The 20,536-nt window shown below is 54.6% G+C and overlaps 2 protein-coding genes across 2 annotated transcripts in view; both read right to left on the reverse strand.

Annotated features, from left to right (window-relative positions):
• Window positions 1-671: 671 nt before the first annotated feature.
• On the reverse strand, window positions 672-6,691 carry LOC111828303 (phosphatidylethanolamine-binding protein 4-like). The gene is made up of 2 exons (XM_023764336.1): window positions 6,510-6,691; window positions 672-883 (listed from the first exon to the last, which is right to left on the reverse strand). Exons 1-2 carry the CDS (start codon window positions 6,646-6,648, stop codon window positions 687-689), a joined length of 336 nt encoding a protein of 111 aa, XP_023620104.1. The 5' UTR covers window positions 6,649-6,691; the 3' UTR covers window positions 672-686.
• Window positions 6,692-10,760: 4,069 nt separating this feature from the next.
• LOC102428633 (phosphatidylethanolamine-binding protein 4) overlaps window positions 10,761-20,536 on the reverse strand; it is an 85,179-nt gene continuing 75,403 nt past the window's right edge. The window contains exons 2-3 of the mRNA XM_023764333.1: window positions 13,328-13,373; window positions 10,761-10,936 (exon numbers count right to left, since the gene is read on the reverse strand). Coding sequence (XP_023620101.1) covers window positions 10,761-10,936; window positions 13,328-13,373 — 222 coding nt within the window. The remainder of the gene's footprint in view (window positions 10,937-13,327; window positions 13,374-20,536) is intronic.

A 20,536-nucleotide genomic window follows, 5' to 3' on the forward strand; every position in this document is an offset into this window, starting at 1 on the left:
TCTCTTTGCCATGCTCGCCACCCCTGTGCCTACTCATAGTGAATTCCTACCCTGCTTTTCAGCCATGAAGTCAAATATCACTTCTTCTGAGAGGCCTTGCCCGGCCCTCCCCCTCCATCATAAAGCAAGTCCCCTTTGCACCCTCAGAGCATTTGTCACATTTGCTATAATTTGCCTGTGGTCATCTGATGCAACTTCCTCTCCCCTACTGGATGGTAAGCCCTTGTTTTGTCTGCCATGTTCACACTTGGATCCCCAGCACCTACCAGAAGGTCAGGCATGTAGTAGGTGCTGACAGTAGTTGTTGAATGAATGGTGTTGAATGTTGGAGCTGGAAAGGACCCTGGAGATAAACCAGCTGCCTCTCCCTCCTCTTCCTACCTAAACTTTACCAAGGAAGCAACACTTTAGAGAGGGTGAGTGATTTTCTCCAGGTCACACAGTGCGACTCATGAAGGTTCAGGGCTGGAGATCTCCACCTCCTGCCTGTCCAGCTATCCCTGCCACAGTCCCCTCCGCACTTGCATTTATAAGCCTCAGTGCTGGACACCGATTGAGTTCCTGTCCTGGGTGTTTGAAGGAGGACAGGCTAGAAAACAAAACATCCAACCAGTGATCCCTGGACAATTCCTTTTTTAATTTGGAAGAGCAGGGGTTTCATACCCAGCGGGGATTCCACATCCAGACTATAGGTGGTGGGCAATGTGGACACACATCGGTAAGGCGAGGCCTGAGGTCTTGAGTTGGTCTTTGGGCTTACTGCTTCCTCGTACGGGAACATCGGCATCTGGCGAGTCCTTGTAATTTTCGGTCATGAACTGGGTGCTTGCTTCAGGTGTAATCAACTGGAAGCGACTCAGAAATTTATCCATTTCCCAAAAGCCTGGAAGGACAAACAGACCACAGGGAGGCAATGAGAGGGAACCATGGACTTGAGAGCTGGCAGGGGTGAGAGGGAGGCCAGTTCTGGGGGAGTGGAGACAGCAGGAGATGCCTTTGGCCATTGGTCTGAGTACCTGGGGTGCCCCTGGCTCCAACTGCAGGACACCCCTGGATGTTAGCAGAGCATCTAGGAAGGGGCTGCTCCCCAGAAAGCACTGGGGGCATGAATCTGGACTGAGTCAAGAGCAGCCTTTAGCCTCATCCCCAGAACCCTTTATTTAGCATAATTCTGCTGCCTCGGTCACATGCTGAAAGGAAACACCCAATCAGGTTGTCAGCACACTTCCCCACCCACCCTCCTTTCCTGCAGGCCTTCTTGACCTCATGACTGAAACCTTAAAGCTTCTTTCCTTCATAGCTGGTCACCCCAGCTGCTGGGGTTGAGATTGGCAGAAGTGCTCGTGCCATTCATTTAATCTCCTCCCCAGAACCCCAACCACTGTCTCAGAGACTGTGCAGCGGGGTTTCTTTCCTGGCTGTGGCAGAGGTCAAGGGCGGGGGATATGGCCAGGGCCCCTTCTCTCTGCTCCTGAGCACCTGGATCCTGGAGGGGAGCTGTGTGTGGGTGAGGTGTACCCAGGCTGGAGCCTGGAGAAGCCCAGGCTGTGCTCAGGTCTGAGGGGCCCTCTCAAGGGGAGAAAGCACAGGGGCATCGAGGGAGGTGGATCTTCTGGGGCAAGTGTGAACAGGCCCAGTAACAGGGCAGGGAGGACACAGCCCTGGGCACTGGGGAGAGGCTGAGGGAAGTGGTCAGAGGCATATTCCCACGCTCTTGTTTCCCAAACTTTGGGCCTCAGGCACCCTTGGCAGCTGGTTGCCAGAGAAAATACGGGACACTCAGTTCAATTGGCATTTCAGGCAAACAACAAATAATTTGTTAGTGTATGTTTCACATATTGCATGGAGCATCTTTATAGTAAAAAATTATTCCTCGTTCATCTAAAATTCAAAATGAACTGGGCTTTCTGTATTTCCTTCTCTCTCTCTTCCTCTCTTTTAATCCTCACCCAAGGATATGTTTTTATTGATGAGAGAGAGAGAGAGAGAGAGAGAGAGAGAGAGAGAGAGAGAGACTTTGATTGGTTGCCTCCCGTATTCAATCCCTGACCAGGGATTAAACCTACAACCTAGGTATGTGCCATGACCAGAAATCGAACAACCTTTTGGTGTGTGGGACGACTCTCCAACTGAGCCATCGGGCCAGGGCTTTCTTTTCTCTCTCTCTCTTTTTTTTTTTTTTTGCTAAATTCAGTAACCTTCCCTGGGCGGAGGGAGTGCTCCGGGAAGACCTTGTCCAGAGCAGAGCTAGGCAGTGGCGGGTATAAGGCAGCGTCGGGTATGACCTGGATCAATGGAGGACAGTAATGCACAGAGAGAACAGGGTGAGCAGCTGGCATCCTGGAATGACTCAATGACTCTCAGAGTTGCCCATTTACCACCAGTGGCTCTCTGTCTGCACCCACCTCCTGCTAGTGTTCCATACTCCATCTACCTTCCCGCCCTGCAGGGGCTGTTTGCATTTCAAAGATGTTCTCAAGGGGAGGACATTTTTCATTCAAAGAAACAAAATAAAAAAAATAATAATGATAATGCCAAAAAATAATAGTAAAACACTAATATAGTATTTTCTTTTAAAAAATGTTTTTATTAATTTGAGAGAGAGAGGAACATCGATTGGTTGCCTCCCAGATGCACCCTGACCAGGGATCAAACCCATGGGAATGTGCCCTGACTGGGAATCAAACCGGAGCCCTTTCGGACGACACTCAACCAACTGAACCACACTGGCCAGGGCCGATAGAGTGCTTTCCATGTGCCGGGCACAGTTCTAGGGACTCCATGCACATTCATTCAATTAATCCTCACAAGGGAGACTATTTTTAATCCCTAGTGCATAGCTGGAGTTCTGGTGAGGTTGCTTCTTAGTTGTAAAGGGGAAAAGGCCTCTTTAGGTTCACCCAAATTTTATTGGGCTCAGTGACTGTGTGTTCAGATTGGGCTGGAAAGCAGCGGTTTCAGGAGTTCTCTTGGGGCAAGGGTGGCCGGGCCCTGGAGAGAGCCATTCCTATCAGATGGGCTGCCACTGGGCTGAGAGGTGTGTAACTGACCCTGTGAGTCTTCCACTAGGAGGCCTGGCCAGGCCTTCACATGCAGGGAGCCTGGCTGGCTGGAAAAATATTGTGGTTCAAGACCCTGGGAAAGTGTGTGCATGTGTGTGCATGTGTGGATGCATATGTGTGTGTATGTTCACGCCAGGTGAAGGGCTTTGGGTGAACTGGTGTGTGGCAGGCATGGGGACAAGCGGGCCTTCCCCACTGAGCAGGGCAGGAAGGAACCGGGGTGGCAAGGAGGGAATTGAAACTCATCACGAGATCAGGGCAATGGCAGAAAGAAATCCCCTGTGCCCTGAGGGAGACCTGGCTTCCCGCTCCAGCAGTGCGCCCTCCCCTAGCTCGGATGGCTTCCTTGATGGAGTTTGGAGCACCTTGGCAGCCTCGCAGCTCCTTCCTTGTCCCACTTCCAACAACCCTGTGGTCTTGGGCTTCGTGGGCAGCTCCTCAGACCTGCCCTCTGTCCCTCAGGAGGCTGCTGGCCTCCCGCTGCCTCCTCCCCTGGCTTGGCGGTGACTCCTTACACCCCCATTTCCTGCCACAAAGGGCAAGAGGAACTGACCCAGTGCAAGTTGTAGAAGGCATGGGGGTGAGTCAGGCCCTCAGGGGTGTGTGGGGAGAGACTGGGAGCTTGCAGGCTGTGGCTTCCATGTCACCGCATGGAGGAAAGCCCCATCCTGTATGGCACTGCTGGGCCCGGGCTGCAGGGGCCACTGCCATGCAGGAAGAGCGCTGCTGCTGTCTGAGGTCTGACCACTGCCCGTGTGCCCTGGACCCACCCAGGATGGGCTCTTCCAGGGACGGGGCATGGGTGGGGAGTGCACTTCCGAGGCCTTCGGCTACAGGGAGAAAGAGCCAGGGTGTCTGATGCCTGTCTCCTGAGCCACCCAGGGACTGGAACACAGAGGTCTGGTCTCCATAGGGTGGGGCTGCCACATATGATGAGCAGGTGGGTCTCTACACAACCTTAGGGAGCATTGTTTCCATCTTGCAAAATCAGACTCAAGCATCGTCTCACCTACTGGTTTTAGAGAGAGAGGAACATTTATCCAGGCCCATTCCGGCCCTTGTTGAGTTGCTAAGACAGTTAGCACTGGACTAATAAGCTAGACCTTCAAAGGGTGGCCTCGGCCAGCAGCTCAAAGTGCCCCACCCCCCACCAATTCCAGCTGATGAGGTCCCACCCCTAGCAGCACCCCCAGAGTCTCTCCAGCAGGCCCACTCTTAAGACTTCCTAACAGGATAGGAAAAAGTGTTCCCTGACTGTCCTTGCTCTAGCCAAGGGACATTCCCCACCTGACCTGTCATTTGGTCCTTAGTAGGCCATCAGGTGTCCCCCTCTCAGCCTGGGAAGTGGGGGTTGGGAAGCCCTCACTGGGAGGCAGGCCCCCATTCAGGCTGTAGAACAGGGGGCAGGGCACTGAGCCTTGGGGTCACCTCCCCTGAACCACCATGTGAGCTGCCCGAGCCTCTCCTGGGCCCTGGGGTGCCTGGCTCAGAGCCGCCCCGTCACCGCAGGTGGGTGAGCTGTGTCTGACCAAGGTGTCCACTCTCCTCCCCGGCCTGCCCTTATTCTCCCGCTGGGCAAGGGCGCCACTGCTTCTTGTCAGGGGAAAACACAAAACCTGACGGCCAGCCTAGTCACCGCCACCCTGAGCGCAGATTCGCCCGCAATTTGTCTGGCTCTCCGCGGGGCTGGCTGCGGTGATAGGAGCGCTGATCCTTTCTGCTGAGATTAATGATGTCCTGGCGGTGGTGGGCGGGAGGCCTGAGCCTTTTATTTTTGCGCCTTTAAATGACATCCAGAGACTTCCCCTCAGGAGCTGAAAAGCCATGTTCCATCGCATCCAATTACTCCTGGTGAGTATTTGCTGAGTGCTGATCCTGCGGGCTCGAGAGGCTCAGGGCAGGGGGGACCACTTTGACTTTGGAGGGAGTGAGAGGGTGGGATGCCGGGGGAGTTCCTGAGTGGGGAGGGGTGACCCCGGCTCCTCTGGAGAACTGCAGTTCTTAATGACCAGTAAGTGGATCACCCTCCTCTCTGGTCCCTGTGGCTGGTGGCGGCGAGGCCGGGAGTGAGAGGAGGTTTGCAGCTGTCAGCTTTGCTCCCAGTGATCAATTCCAGTATTTGGTGGTAGTGTTCAGCTGGAATTCGGGGCAAAATGTGGCGATGCTCTGTGGTTTCCCTGCGGACGATGTGTTCAGTATTGCTTTGGACGGTTGATGTCTGACTCGACTGCGGCCTGCGTCTTGACGAGGGCTGCATGGGCCCTGTGGAGCGTGCAGGGTTCCCAGCCAGTGGGCCTGCCCGAGAGCTGCCCAGGATGGCTCCATCTGAGTTGCTGCCAGGTCCCCAGTCATACCAGCTCTGCCAGGTGGGCGGGGCTCTTTGGAGCAGAAGAGGGCTGCCTGACACAAGCCCACACGGTGACTCAGGGGCTGGCCCTGGGGGGTTCTGGGGCCTGGCCAGGTGAACCACCATGGGAGGTCATGGCGGGGAGTGGGGGCTGTTTTGCAGTGGGCCGTGTGCTTGTGTCTGTCTGTGTGTGTGTTTGGGGCTGGTCTCCGGGCAGGCCCCCTTCCCTCCACCTTTGCCTGCACTGGCTGCTCTTCCCTCACTGTGCCGGCCTCTGTCCCTCCACACCAGGCCACCTCCTGTGAGCTGCTTGGAGCTCTGCTGCCTTCATGCCCTCAGTCTGTGCTGTCAAACATTTCCACGTAGCATCCCTCGTCTGAATCGCCCACGGCGTCCCAGTGGCCTTTAGGTGCCACAAGCAAGGCTTAAACCCCGCTGAGAGGCAAGTCTCTGCTGCCCCTCCTCTTTGACCCTGTGGGTTGGGGGGCTCCCCTGAGCTGCTTATTTCAACCGCCAAAGGTGCTGGAGAGCAGATTATGGCTGCCTAGTCCAGAACCCAGACCCCTTCTCTGCCCCTCGAACCCCATTTTACCTGGAGCAGTCTCTCTGCAGGCCCCGAGGCTGCCCCTGGGAGGTGGGGACCGGAGCCTGGCATGGCCCCTTAGCTCCCCTGGTGCGGACACACCGTCCTGGGCTCATGGCCTTGTAGAGGCTTCCAGAGTGAGCTGAGCACGTCATCTTGAGGGACAGAGAGGGGATTTCCCTGGCTCACTCGCCAGAGGAGCGTGAGGCTGGCTCGTGACACCTCTGGGTGAGGTGTGGCATGGCGCAGACCACAGCTCCTCACAGCGCTCAGCCACAGGAAAGGGGCGTGTGGACCCACTGCCTTTGGTGGCCACTGCTGGCCAAGGATGCAGAGGGCAGGCAATTGGACTGGCTCCATGTCTGTCCCCACGCCAGGGCCCAGGAGTCTGGAGGTCCGGGTGGAAGGAGCGGGCATGTGGGTGTGCTGGTGACAGGTACAAAGAGCTTTGCTCTAAAAGGCAGAAGAAAATTAATCTGCTGTAAACTGAGGATCCCTGATCAACCAAGCCACTCACTGTTCTGGGCTTCAGTTTCCCGTGTTGGGACAGGGAGGATGTGGACACTGAAATTGTCCTTGGTGGGCCTGGTGCTCACAGAGGTGGCTGTCTTTCCAGGTGTTAAAGGAAGTTGACGGTGAGGTGTGCTGGGGAGCATGGGGGTGTGAGAATGGGCAGATCCGTGTGCTCCAGGCTTGTGAATGTGCTTACGTGGGTGTGTCCTACACACAAACACGCTCACTGAATGAAAGTCCACAGTGGGCTGAGCACAGGGACAGGTGGTAAAAGGGAAACATAGACAGGTGAGCTCTTCCCTCCAGGAATTTATAGTCTCGTGATGGAAGTGGGGCCCATACAAGTAAAAATGATTGAGCAACACAAGAGATAAAAGCTGGTGACTAAGGAAGTGCAACAGAATGTTATATGAGTGTCTCAGAGGAGTAGGAGCGGGCAGGGAGGGTCAGCTGAGAGGAGACAGGCCGAGATAATGCCATCTCCAAACTTGGGGAGGTGACCTGTGGCCTTTGGAGCACATGTCAGTGACACTGGGTTGCTCTTGTCAGAGGCACCTATTCGGGCTCCGTGAGCTTCAGCGCTCTCCTCTATTGGGAATGTAGTCGAGCCTGAGCTACGTGAATATCCCCTCCTCTCTCTGCGAGCTTCCCCGGGTGACACACACATCCATGTGGCTCACTTCTGTGCCCACGGCTCCTACAATGGTGCCTCGAACATGCGGCTCCTAGCATTGTTGGGATGAATGTGGAGGCATTTTCGAATCAAGCAAAGCATGGTGGGGGAAACGACGCGCACAGGAAGGAGCTGTGTACAGGCAGGAGGCGGGAGGCGAGAAGGTAGGGTGTCATAAACCAGAAGCAAGATCATTCCGAATCCCCTTCCAGGGCCCTTGCTGTGGTCCCGGCAGCCCAGTCTCTGATGGAAGGCCTCCTTTGAGCAGTGTGTGGGATGGCTGGGTGAGTCAAGCCTGATCCCCGCTCCCTGCATCTGTCTAGCAGAACTTGGACAAGGGGAGAGTGTAGTAAGCTGGGAGCAAATCTGCTCAGGGTCACTCAGTGGTGACCAACTAGTCCAACCCCTTATGCTGATGATGTAGAAATTGAGGCCCAGGTGGCTTGTTCAAGGTCACACGGGAGTGTGGGTGTCAACATCTCCCATTTACTGACCCCATGTATGTTGTCCTGGAGTCGCAGAACAAAGAGGAATCCTGGAGAGGGTTTCAGCCTCTGGATCTGAGCAATGCCTCCCCCCCCACCCCCCACACAGCCATACAAGTTCAACTAGAGTAATCTCACACTCCCTTCTCTTCTAAACCTGCTATTCATACCTAAATCCCAGGGAGGGAGCGACCCAACAGGACTGGGTCAAGTTAACTGTCTTCTATGGAAGACAAGTTACCTGGCTCCTGCAGACAGACCTTTCCCCTCCAATGTCTAGAAGCTGTTCCCGCCTGCTCCTCCAGGGGACACAGTGACTGGTTACACCACTCATACCCCAGGACACACAGCTCCTTCCACAGATACGTTCCCAGACCAAGGCGAGCCCCAGGGCCCGTGCCCATTGGCAGGGCTTCATGCCCTGGCCTCTCCAGGTCTGTGCAGGTGCTTCAGAGAGCGCCAGGCCTGTGGAGTCCCCACGTCGTGCAAGGGCTGCTCCTGCTTTTGCAGTCACCTCTGGTCCATCCATACCCGACATCTGCATGCCCTGGAGCCTCCTGTTCTCTTCCTCTCGCCAGCTGTGTCCACCAGTCCAGCTTAGTCAGCTCTGGGGAGTGCTTTTGTGTGTTTCTTCTCCCCTGGGCATTATCTCGTGCTCTCCACGGTACCATCCAAGTCACACCCCTGCTTGGCTTTTGAGAACCTCCACAACCTTCCTCCATTTTCTCCTTTCCTCATCACCCTGGCCCCTCACAAAGGGTTCTTCTTATCACTTTTTTATTTTATTTTCACATCTTTGCATCTGCAGGTTTCCCAGCCCAGAGCTCCCTCCCCTCTCTCCTTCACTCAGGGATTCAAATCTTCTTCTTTTCCAGTGTCCAGCCCAGGCCCCATCTGATCCTCAGAGCCTCAAGGCCACTAACCCTCATTTTCTAGATGAGGAAACTGAGGCTCAGAGAGGTTAGTTGACTTGCTCAAAAGTCAAATCACTCGCTGAGACTGGAATCCAGATTTCCTCCCCCGCGGTGAGAGACTTCTGCACCCTTCCTGGCTGAAGAGGACATGTGTCCTGGAGGGAAGGGATCCTAGGAAGGGACAGGCCAATCCCTAAGTCGACACCAACCGCCACACACACACAATTAACTGCTTAATTGTAGGCTGCTCTACATTGTTATGTGTTTCCAAAGTTGATTGTCAGCCCTTTTGGGCAGGGAACGTTTGCAGTGCCATCTTGTCCTCTCCAGGCCTCCAGCACAGCGCTGGACCGGGGAAGGCATCACACTTCGGGGCTTTATTTGGGAGGATAATCTTCCCGCCTCCATATCTGGCAGCAAACGAAACAGCAGGGAAGCCAAAGGTACGCTGCCCTGATGCAAGTCCAGTTCTAAGTGCTCATGTAGATGAAAGGTGGGTGGCGGCAAGGTGCACAAGAAACCCTGGTTTGGGCAAAGATCCAAAAGGACTAATCAGGCCTGATAGGTTCCCAGCATCCTTGCCTGCTTCCTTTCAGAGGAAGGGCACACGGGCTGCGTGCATTCTGGAGGGTGGGCTGGGATCAAACCTCAGGACCCAGGCATGGCAGGGGTGGGAGAGTGTTTGGCACACACCCTTCCTCCTTTGCCCTCTTCACTGCTCCTCCTGGCATTGCCTAATGCTCTCTCCTGCCCCCTCTGTCCTGCCCGCAGAAAGCACTTGATCCAAGGGAGGCTCCTTCAGGGGACTGTCTGAGCCTCATCTGGCCCAGGGCACCACACTGGGACCCTGAGGGCTAATGTAGGCCTCATAGGCACTGCCTTCCTTCATGAGACTCCCTTGTGTGGGGGAGCAAGGTGGGCTCAGGTGCTAATTCCCAGCCCCAGAAATCAGGTGGAAGGGACTTCATGGCGTCTTAGGTGAGACAGGGGTCCAGGAACATGGAGAAATTGAGCTTGGCCTGGGAAAGATGCGTTTCTTTCTTTGTATCCAAACTTCAAAGCGTGCCTTTGGGAAAGCTCTTGAAACAGATCTACAGATCAGCGAGGTGCTGAGGGCACCTGAGGAGGGTTCACCAGTGGAAAGGTTGCACCAGCTCGGCTTCCAGGGTGGCTGGAGCCTTCTGTGATTGGTGGCCTCCGCTTAGCACATCTCAGCGAAGGGCTCCATCGCTCCATCAGGGCCTTTCTGGGCTCGTCTCCTCTCCTCTGGGGCCTCGGGCAGCAGGTTTGTAACAATGTCGTGCTGGCTTCCCAGTGGGTGGAGGTTGCTCAGGGTCACTGGGTGAGAGGAAATGGCTGACGACGCCCACTCACCCTCCTGCCAGCCTGGGGGATGTGCTCTTTGTACTCTCAACTTGGCATTTGTGTGTTCCACATTATTTGCCCTTCCCTAAAATGGGGGTGGTGGTAGATGAACAGGAATTGTTTTATTTCCCATTCTCCTGAAGAGAAATGTAAGGCCTGGAGAGGGGCTGTGGCTCACACGGGGCCCGGTGAGTCACCTGTGGCACTGTAGTGGCCAGGTGGCCATGGCTCTTCCTATCCTCTGCTCTGGAGGAGGAGGGAGGCCGGCCGGGCTGGGTTAGCCATTAGGAAGCTATGGGGTGTGTGTGTGGGGGGTTCTCTCCAGAATGCCAGGAGGGCTGCTCAGGAAGCTGGTGGAGGGGCCATGGCTGGGGAAGTCTTTGCCCCACCACTGAGATGGCACCAGGCAGACAGAGCAATTAAAGGCCAATGAAGACAGACCGGCAGGGTGGCATTCCAGGGCCCTCTTGCCCAGATCAGACTCAATTATAAGGTACAATTACCTGCGAAGTGTTGTGGGGTAGCTGCCTGCACATGCCATTCAAGGCTGCGGGGGAGATGCTTCTCTCCTGGGCTCCAGTTACTCCCCTTGGGACCCTACCTAATAGACTCCCCTTACCCCGCCCCCCCCGCCCCCCCCCCCGCGCCATCCAGCTAAAGCCACCATCTTGGTCTATGGGACTTATTTCTGTGGAGATACTATGCCTGACACCAGTATTTCCTTTTGGACACTTATTCCAGTTCACTCCCAAGAAACACCACCCTTTGACCTTAGCCTTCAAGGTTCATGGGTAGAGGTCAAGGTCCCGACTTCCCCATTAATGGAGTATCTGATCCATCCCAGAATTCACCCTGGCCTTGAAGGATGGGGAGGCCTTACCTCGGCCTGCGCTTTCTTCTGGAAGCAGAGAGATGGCCTTTCCTTCCTGCTGATAGACGGAGAACTGGTAGCGATGGAAGCCACTGAGGGGTGGTGGGGTAGGAGGCTGGTAGGCTATGGGCAGAGAAGGGAGAGAGGGTGGGTCCACATGCCACAGGACCCAGGAGCTCCTGGATACTCTGGGCACGAGGAGAAGAGAATCACTTGTGCCTTTCCTGGTCCCAGCTGACCCTCCTGGGGTCCCAGATGGGGGCTTACCCATTGCACGCCATTAGATTTGTCTTTGTCAGAAGCTTCATTTAGGAAGCACATTTTTGGGGATGTGGGGGGAGGAGGAAGAGGTGTGGTCTGTTTGAAGATTTCGGGTGCTGGTGGGCACCTGGGCCTTTCTGGGCCAGTGGGTGTTGTCTTTCTTTTCTTTTCTTTTTCTTTCTTTCTTTCTTTCTTTCTCTCTTTCTTTCTTTCTTTCTTTCTTTCTTTCTTTCTTTTTTTTTTTTTTCTTTAGTCTATCCTGATAGATTTCCTGCCTCGAGAGAAACCCATCTTCCTCTGAGTACATTTGGCAGTGGATTTTTATTTATTTTTTCAGCATTTCCTTATGAACTCAATCCCCAAAGAAGTCAATTTCTTGGCTGGATCCGGAGGATCTGGAAGTGGTTATGGGGGTGGGTGGGACTCGGTTCAAAGGTTTGATCATGGAAGCTGTGGGACCTGGGTGCTTGGGGCAATGGGAACCAACTCAGGCTCTTCCGGGGGAGAAGGCCATCTCCCTCCCTTTCGCCCCCTGCGCAGGAGGCAGATCTTTTCTGGGAGAAAAGCAGAGGGAGGGGACGTCTTCCATCCTTCCCCCAAGACTATTCAGGCTGGACTGGGCTCTCCAGCAGGGCCTCCTTCCAAGCATGCTGTGCCTCTTCCTCCTCCCCTCACTCCCTTCATCTCCCTCTCCCAGGAGCAGAGAATTTTCCTGGGGGTGGGTGGGGAGGGAGTGTTAGCAATGAAGATGCTGGTGGGGGGGAGTATTGGTACTTTATGGCCACCTCCCTCTCCTGATCATTAGACAAGAGCCACTTGCTGCTTGGAGCTGTTGGGGTGTTCCTCACGGTGCACTTCCGGCCATGGGCCTTCAGCTCGCGCACAGCCAGGGGATTTCCTGACTATTCATCGCTCCCTGAGTTTTTGGATTACATCAGATGTGTGTGTGTGTGTGCGCGTGTGCGTGTGCATGTGTGTTCAGAGTGAGAACAGCACAGGGTGTTCCAGAAGCCATGAGGGTTTGTATATGTGGGGTCTACACTGGGGCAGGGGCAGGTGTTGGAGGAGCCAGGGTGCATGTGTGCTGAGGCTGTTTTGGAGTGTGTCTGCCGGTGTGTGCAAATGTGAGCAAGTCAGTTTTTTCCCCACAAACATGGCCAGTGCTGAGAGACTTCTGAGCATAGGTGAGGGCCGCAATGCCTCTTTGAGTGCGTGGTGTGTGGAGGCCGGAGGTGACTGGGCCAGCTTTCGGCAAGGAAGGTGGGTGTGAGGGTGGCCGAGTGAACTTGGGGGTGGGTATATCCCATGCTGCCAGAGACTGGTGGCCATGATTCCCTGTGGGTAAGGCTGGAGCTGTAACTCGCTGATTCTATGCAGCTGGGAATTAGCCTCAGGGGAGATGGAGCCGGAATCCCTTCACTAGGGAGCTTTCCTGAAGAACTCCCTCGAAAGGAGAGGCAAAAGCAGAGATGAGAGCCGCGAGGAGGAAGGGAGGGCACACAGGTTCGGCCACTTCTCGGGGCCAGCCCCTGGCCAAGTGCCTCCCCTGTGACATCTCTTTAACCCTCCCAACAACTTGGTAGGGTGGGTGTTTTTGGTAACTGAGGCTCCGAGCAGTGAAGCCAGGCCGACAGTAAGTGGTGGAGCTGGGGTTGGAATCTAGGCCTTCCTGGTGCCTGAGCCGAGTTGGTTTCCAAAACCATGCAGCTCCTCTGGTCGTTTTGCTCAGCCCTTTGCCAGAGGCCAGCTTACCCTCCGGGCATTCCCTGTAAGTCAGTGGAGGGCCTGCTCTTGCAGCCAGGATCTGAGAGGGAGGGGAGCTGGTGGTGAGGAGGGGGTGAGAAGAGGAGGGCATCAGAGAAGAGGAAAGTCCATGCAGCCACGTGCAACCCCTCGGTGGGGACTGGGAACAGGAAAGAAGAGAGGTGGGCGGAAGGAAGAGAATGCCCCGCCCGCCCCTCCCCAGGAGAGACGTCTGGGTGCTCTCCTGCAGACCCCAGACTGGCTCCTCACACCAGCTGTGGGACACAGGGCCGGTGGGTCTGTGCCTCGGTGTCATTCTCTTTAAAATGGAGATATTGATGGCGGCGACTTGAAAAGGAAATTGTGAAGATTAAATCAGAGCATACGCACAAGCTCTTGGACCAGTGCTTTCTTTGTACTCTGTGAAGCATCGACACGAAGTTGTATTGTTATCTGGCAATCATCATCGTTGCCCTGGCTGGGGGAGGGGCGTTGTAGGGTCTTACTCACCTGATAACTCCTGGCCCTTTATCTCCCCTTTCTTCAAGTCAGCGCCCTGAAACAAGAGACAGGCATGGGCATGGGTTACTCCTGGGGCAGCAGAAGGCCACGCTATCCCCCTCAGTCCAAGTGGGCTCTGCTGAGCTCTTTCTCTCGGGGAGTGGGATGGAGGAGGATGAAGATCCATGGCTGTTTCTGGGAGACGTTGCCAGAATGAGCCGTGGGATTTAGAATGGTGCCTCCGGGGAACTGGGAAGAGGGGGCAGACAGACATACTGAGGATGGCCTGGTGGTGAGGGGTGGACCCCTGATCTCTGGAGAGACCCCTGATCTCTGGAGAGACCCCTGATCTCGGGAGAGACTTTCTGATGGGCTGCCCCACTCTTGCCATCTGCACCCCCAGACTAGGCACAGGACACACTCTCAGCTTGTGCGGTCTGGCCAGATCTGAGGCGGGGGCTGACAGTCCTCAGAGGCTTGCTAAGCCAGGCCATCCTTCGGGCTGGCTTTGGGCCTCAGAACATGAGGCCAGTGACTGCCTGAACAACCTGGAAAGGGAGGAGGAGGCCTGACTCTGAGGAAGCCTCTTCCCTAGCCTCCGCCGAACTCAGCCCGTACTCTCCAGGAAGATTCTTTGGCTGCTGGGACAGCCTCAGTTTCCCTCCTTTCTTTCCCTCCCTTCTCCCCTCCGCTCAAGGTCTGTGGGATAATGAGGTGATCCCGGGGGCGGGTGCTAATTAATGTTTGTGCAGGACTGGGAGATGCTCAGATGAAAGGGACTGGAGCCGGGCTCCTGGGTCCGTGCCACAGCTCGGGGCCCGGGGCCATGCCAGGGAGCCCTGCGGCCCCGAGGTGTGGGGTTTTATAGCCTTAATGATGGTGATTAGCGAGGCTCTTCATGGATTCTGCCAACACCTAACTGTGCCCTGGACACCTCTCCACCAGGCCCTTCCTGGTACAGCTCCTGCTCCTCCCCGGGTGATGGTAGTGGTGGGGGATGGGGGTGCTCAGGGTGGTGGTGGGGGGATGGGGAAGAGCAGTAGAGGGTGCCAAGGGGGAGTGTGAGATTTCACCTCAGTTCTCTGTGGAAAACCTCAGGGTCAGCTCAGTGACCCAACCCCTAGTGCGATTTACTTTCTACAAAACTAAAGCCCCACCCCCTATTCTAGAGACCCCCATCTCCTCTCCTTTAGGAGCTTGCCCACCGACTGTTCTCACTTTGGACCTCCTTTGGGCTGGGTTTCCTTTGGGTGGGGAAAGGGCAGGAGACCATAGTGGGATGGACCCTTCCACCTTTGGCCCTTTCCCACTTTGCTATCGTCACCCCATGCAGGTGAGATCTCTCTCCTTGGGCATCCTTCCACCTCCCGCACCCAAGTCCTGTCTGCCAGGTGCATCCAGGCAGCCTTCACATTCCGTCCCTCAGCACAGCTCACCATACTCTGCCTCTGCCTTGGCCCTCTCAGCTCAGCTCCCCAACTCCCCCAATATTGGGTCTTGCTTTATCCATGAGGCCCGGGTGTGGCCAGGGCACCAGGATGGAGGGACAGGGTTGGGGAATGGAGGCTCCTCGATACCCATCTCTCCTAGGAAAGGAGCTCAGGCCTGAGGCCTAGCGGCCACTCTCCCAAAATAGCTCTCTGGCCGCCCTAGCAAGATCGAGAGAAAGGGGCTGAGCCCAGGGAAGCCCGGCCGGCCAGCCCCAGCCCAGCTCTGAGCTCCCAGCCTCCCCCTCATTCCTTTCCAAGTCAGTCCAGCCAGCAGTTTGTTTAAATAAAACAATAGCAACCTAAGCTGGCTGTTCTCAATTCCCCACAGGCTTGGGTCCCACCCAGAGTAATAAACAGGCCTCTCTCCTCTGTGTGGTGCGGGAGGGCCGGGGTGGGGGCTGGGCCCGTAAGGTCAGGGAGTTAGTGTGCAGAGCAGTGTGGAAAGTCTGATCTGCAGCCTTGGTCAGGGTGGGAAGGCTCTCCTCCCCTCCCTTTCCCTCTGGGGAGTCTTTTCTCATCAGCTGAGGCCAGCTCGTCAGACACACACAAACCCTGGGACTTGTTGTGTAAAGCCAGCGGCCCTTCCTGCCGCCTTCACTGGGCCTGCTGACCTAAGCTCAGCCCAGGCAGCTGCAGGGGGTGGGGGTGGGGGGGCTGAGCAGAGCATGTCAATGGCCTTCAGAGGCTTTTCTGGTCTCTCTGGAGCTTGTCACATGGAAGGGGGAGCGGGAAGGAAGGCTCTGAGGAAGGACGGAGTGTGTGGTCGGTGTGGCTGGTATTTGCACTAGTTGGTTTGAGCATCAGCTAAGCACCTTGCCCTCATTGGTCTGTTCTGGGGCCTAAAATATCTACCATAGAATCAACACCTGGGAGGAGCCTTAGGAAACCAAATTCAAAGGGTGAGAAAGTTGAGCCCCAGAGAAGGTCCAACGACTCATCCAGAGCTGCAGGAGCAAATGGGAGAATCCCAGAATGTTCTAGGAAGAAGGGGCCTTTGACCCTCTGACCTTTGAGACCCACTGGCTCAGGGTCTCATGCCTTTTGACCTGCAGTGCTGGCTTGTGCTTTTGTTGTTGTTTTTTAGTTTGCATCCTTTTGTGTGTGCGCGCGTGCGTGCGTGTGTATGCTTTTTCTATGCCATCATGACAATCCCAGCACTTCCCTAGGAGGCTTAAAAAAACCCCATTATTAAAATACACAGATATCACCAGGAAGGCTGGGGCTGTGGTGGAAATGGTTGCCCCCGTGCCTCTATGAAACATGAGCTCTCCTAAAGCATCTTCGTGGATGGCAAGATCACTTTAGCCTGAGATCACCTCTGAAAGCTGGACATCTCCGGGGATGGAAGGAATGCAGGGGTGTTTCCAGAGGGCAGAGGGAGAAACCGATTCTTCTGAGTACTTCTCAAGGAGACTGGACTGAGGGAAGAGCCCTGAGAGCTGAAGATGGGCCCAGCATTTGAGGGACAGACCCCAAACCTGTTAAGTCTGAGCAGAGAGGAGCTTTGGAATGAGAGCCTGCAGGACGGGAGGGGCTGCTGAGAGCTCATCCTGCTGCCTGACCTGGACCCCCAGCCCCAGCCCCAGGTATGCTGCTCTTTAAGGTGGGCCTGGGACAGACAAATCCTCCTAAAACAATTTGACATTTTCAAAAGCAACCTGTCTAAATGGTAAGGTTTAAAAAAGGAAGTGATTACAGAAATTGTAGAAATAGCTTTCTTTAAAAATATATTTTTCTTTATTTCAGAGAGGAAGGGAGAAGAAGAGGGAGAGAGAGAAACATCAATGATGAGAGAGAGTCATTGATCGGCTGCCTCCCTGCACACCTCCTACTGGGGATCGAACCCACAACCCGGGCATGTGCCCTGACCGGGAACCGGGATTCGAACAGTGACCTCTCGGTTCATAGGTTGACACTCAACCACTGAGCCACACTGGCCTGGGGAAACAGTTAGCTCTCTGACCCTCAAGAGCACTGAGATGCCCAGGATGGTTTTGCAGGCTATCAGGACAGGCGCACTCCAGGTGTTTGGGCTCAGGAGTTGTCCTGGGCCCTCCTAAGTGTCAGGGATGGAGGAGTTGGAGAAGGCAACTCCTTTCCTTATCATGAGATTTCCTCTCCAGCTCTCTGAGGCCTCAGAACCCACTGCTTCTCTGTCGACATGGTTGGGAACTGGCATGTGAGATGCTTAAGGAAAGTTGGGGCTCAACTGATAGTCATAGCAACTCCATTCTTGGACCAAGGTGACGCAGGTGGTCCTGTTCTGACTGACTTGTCTCAGGCCAAGTACAGAGCACAGGGCTGGAAGCTGGGCACCTGCCCCATCACTATTACCTTACATTGGTAATGAGCTTTTAGTGTTTATCCCGCAGGGCACTGTCCAACCGCTGGCTCTCACAGCCGTCCCTGCATGGGAAGGGCAGAGATCCGTCTCCCCATTTGACTGAAAGAACCAGAGAAGCTTCTCAAGGGCAGGGGCTGCATCCTGCCCATCTTTGTAGCCTGTAGGATGCTGTGCACGTAGTTGGATAGTAGGCAATTATTGATGCCATGGCCCGTCCCCTGACCCTTGCCCTGGCAGTGCTTACCAGCTGCACTTGCAGCCTGCTTATCCTGGCCGCCAGAGCCCTCTCCACCACCTGTGCAATGGGGCAGCCTGCTGTGGTCTTAACAGCCTCTGGCAACAACCAATGGTTGGTGGGAACGGCAGGAGGGAGAGGCTTCTAAGAATAAATACTTCAGCCCCTTGCCTTTGGTGGGGAATGACAGAGCAGTGTATTTCACATTGGCTCCAGGTACCCACAGTGGAACTTGTTTGCTCATGAACCTTGATTGGGTGCCTTCCTTTTCCTGTCTTACCCACTCCGTTACTGCTCTTTCCTTGTGTCCCCTTGAAAATAAACTACTTGCACTAGAATCCTGGTGTCAGGATCTGCTTCTGGGGGAGCCCAAGGTAAGACAGAAAGGGTCCCCATAGAAAGTTAGGGGGTGAATAGAGTGAATGAAGCCTTTGTCCAAGGTGCCATGGGTAGCTAGCCTCAATGCCAGGACGAGAAGTCTGAACTCCTGACCCTCTGCCCCAATCTCTTTAGCAAGACCCAACTGCTGCCGCCCACACCTGGATCCTTCTGTCCTCCAGGCCCAGGCCCCAGAGTTCCCTGAGAGGATTGGTCCCTGATATATTAAGCCCTTGGAGAACTACAAACAGATAAGCCAACTAGATAGAAGTCACTTCCATTTTTTGTTTCTTGTCCCTATGGGGCTAGCCAGACAGCTACATTTTCTGAGAATTGAGTGTCCAGAGACACCCCTCACTCCCTAGGCCTGGGGCTGCTTTAGGTAAGGGCTCTTTGCGACATGGTGGCCGGATTTGTGAGGTCTGGTGGATGGGGAAGGGGCCTGGCTCAGCGCAGGGCCCAGCAGGAAGGTCGGCCCTGTTTCCTCATTTCGCTTCAATTACCTACAGGCAGCTGGCCGCCCACCTGGGTGCTGGCGAAGGCCCCAGGTACTTGGGCTTGCTGACCCCCGAAGCGGAGGGTCAGCTGCACATTTCCTTGAGTTTGAGGGAGATGATTTAATCTCTTTACCCACCTCTTCTTCCCATCTGGACAGGAGGATTCAATCACTTCGGCCTGGCCACAAACCCATCAGAGTGGGCAGTTCCACTGGGTGGGGGGCCATCAGAAGAATCCTGAACTTGAAAGGTGAGGTACAGGAAGATGTCATGGAGATAAGGGAGAGTGGAGGGAGAAATGAGCAAAACAGAGCACTTGGCGGTGGGGGAGGGGGGATGAAAAAACAGGGAAAAATAGAAACAGAGTTCCAGGCTCTGTGACACTGGCACCGAATGAGAAAGCTCCTTGCTGTTTTGCACAGCTGCCTGCAAGCTGCCAAGTGGCAAAGGAGCCAGCAAAAGGCACAGGAATGGAAAGTGCTACCCAGCAGTCTGTGTGTTCTGCAATTAACAAGGGCTAAGTGAGTGGAAGGCACTGACAGCTCCCGGGCTCAGAGAGCCCCAGGGGGCTAGCACCAGCCTGGAGAGGACCCAGCCTCAGAGACTAATGCCTGCTCCAAGGGAAAGGCTGTGATCAATTAATCGTATGGCCTGCTTTTTTTTTTTTTGGCCCCAGGGCCAGGAAAAGGAGGGCCAGCCACTGCAGTGGGTGGAATGGAGTCCGTGGGAAGTGGTGAGAAGAAGGCACAGACCTGAGCCCTCCTGGGAGCTTCTAGACGCCAGGATGTAGGATGGCCAATTTGTGCACCAGTTTCCCTCAAGAAGTGTTAGCATCAAAGACCGGATAGGCCTCTTCCTGGCACCATCATGGGCAGTGGGGGCTGCACGTGAATATTGATTTTAGAATACACCAACAATAGCCAGGAGATTCTGGTATCTTGGCACCAATGGGCAATAGGACTTGTGCATTTTGATTCCTAGTTTGGCGTCAGATCTGGAGTCAGTTACTTCCCTAGATCTCCAGATGCCAACACAGGGTGGGGTGTGCTGTGGCTGAGGGGGGATGATCTGCTTCCGGAAGTCCATGGCTACCCACGGGAGGGGCTTCACCACACTCCATGACTCTGGGTTAAGAGGCATGACTTCCCAAGGCCCTTTGTTCCAGGCCATGTGGAAGTGCATGTGTTCCCAAGTACGTCATGCTGTCCTGCACCTGTGTGTACGTGATAGTATCTAGCAGAGACTTGGCCCCAAGGAATCATGGCTGGGGAGGTGGGTCGATAAATGAATAAATGAATGAGAAGCCCTGTGTTGGAGAGAGAAATATGAATGAGACACGTTTTATGGTATTGAGGATCTCGGGGTCTAGTAGGACAGATAAATCAACAAAGAAATAACTGTCATAGGCTTCAATAATTGAAGTCTATAGAAAATGCGGGAGGAGTATAGAGGAAGGAAGTTGTAGCTGCGTGGGGGTAGTAACCAGGGAAAGCTGTTGAAAGGAGGCTATACACTCTATCTGGGCCTTGAGGGATACGCAGGACTTTTTCAGTTTTCCAGTGGACAAGATACGGGAGGGGAGGGGCAGCTTAAGTTGACACCGCATAAGCAATATATAAATATGTGAACAAGCCGTGAAAAAACAGTTGGGTCTGGAAGAAGCGCAAGATAAGGTTGGAAATGTGGGCTGGGGTTGGGCTTGAATGGCAGGCAATGCTTCTGACTTCTGAGAATCAAAGCTATCAGCCACCTAAACTTTGGGTCTATAGCCCCTGGGCAAAACTGTTTTGTTTTCCAAATGCTCAGCAACCATGTCCCAGGAGGGTCATCAGAAGGGGATGGCGGAGCTGCCTGTCTGGTCAAGAAAGGATCTGGGGGTGGGTGGCCAGGTTTTGGGACACGGCCTATGTGGCAGGTCAGAGCTGGGCGGAGCTGAACCCCAGCACCATAGCCTCTCTCAGAGCAGGTGAGTCTGTGATCCCCAAACCCCCAAACTTCCCTCTTACAAACTGTAACTTTTTCCCCAGGTCATTAAAGTACGATGTGTTCATTGTAAAAAAATATTTAAAAAATGGAAAAATAAAACTAGTAAGAAAAAGACTCCCCTGGACCATCCACATAGAGATGACTGCCTTGAGGACACACAGCTCTCTTCTTTGCATTTGGGTCCCCACGGTTCTGGTCACATAGGTGCCAGCTTCGAGCCCCAGCTCCCCTTCGAGCCTTCATTGGTTAGACTCCCATCCGACTCCCTGTTTCAGGAAACTTGACCGA

The sequence above is a fragment of the Myotis lucifugus genome, unplaced genomic scaffold (assembly GCF_000147115.1).
Source record: "Myotis lucifugus unplaced genomic scaffold, Myoluc2.0 scaffold_328, whole genome shotgun sequence".
NCBI lineage: Eukaryota > Metazoa > Chordata > Mammalia > Chiroptera > Vespertilionidae > Myotis > Myotis lucifugus.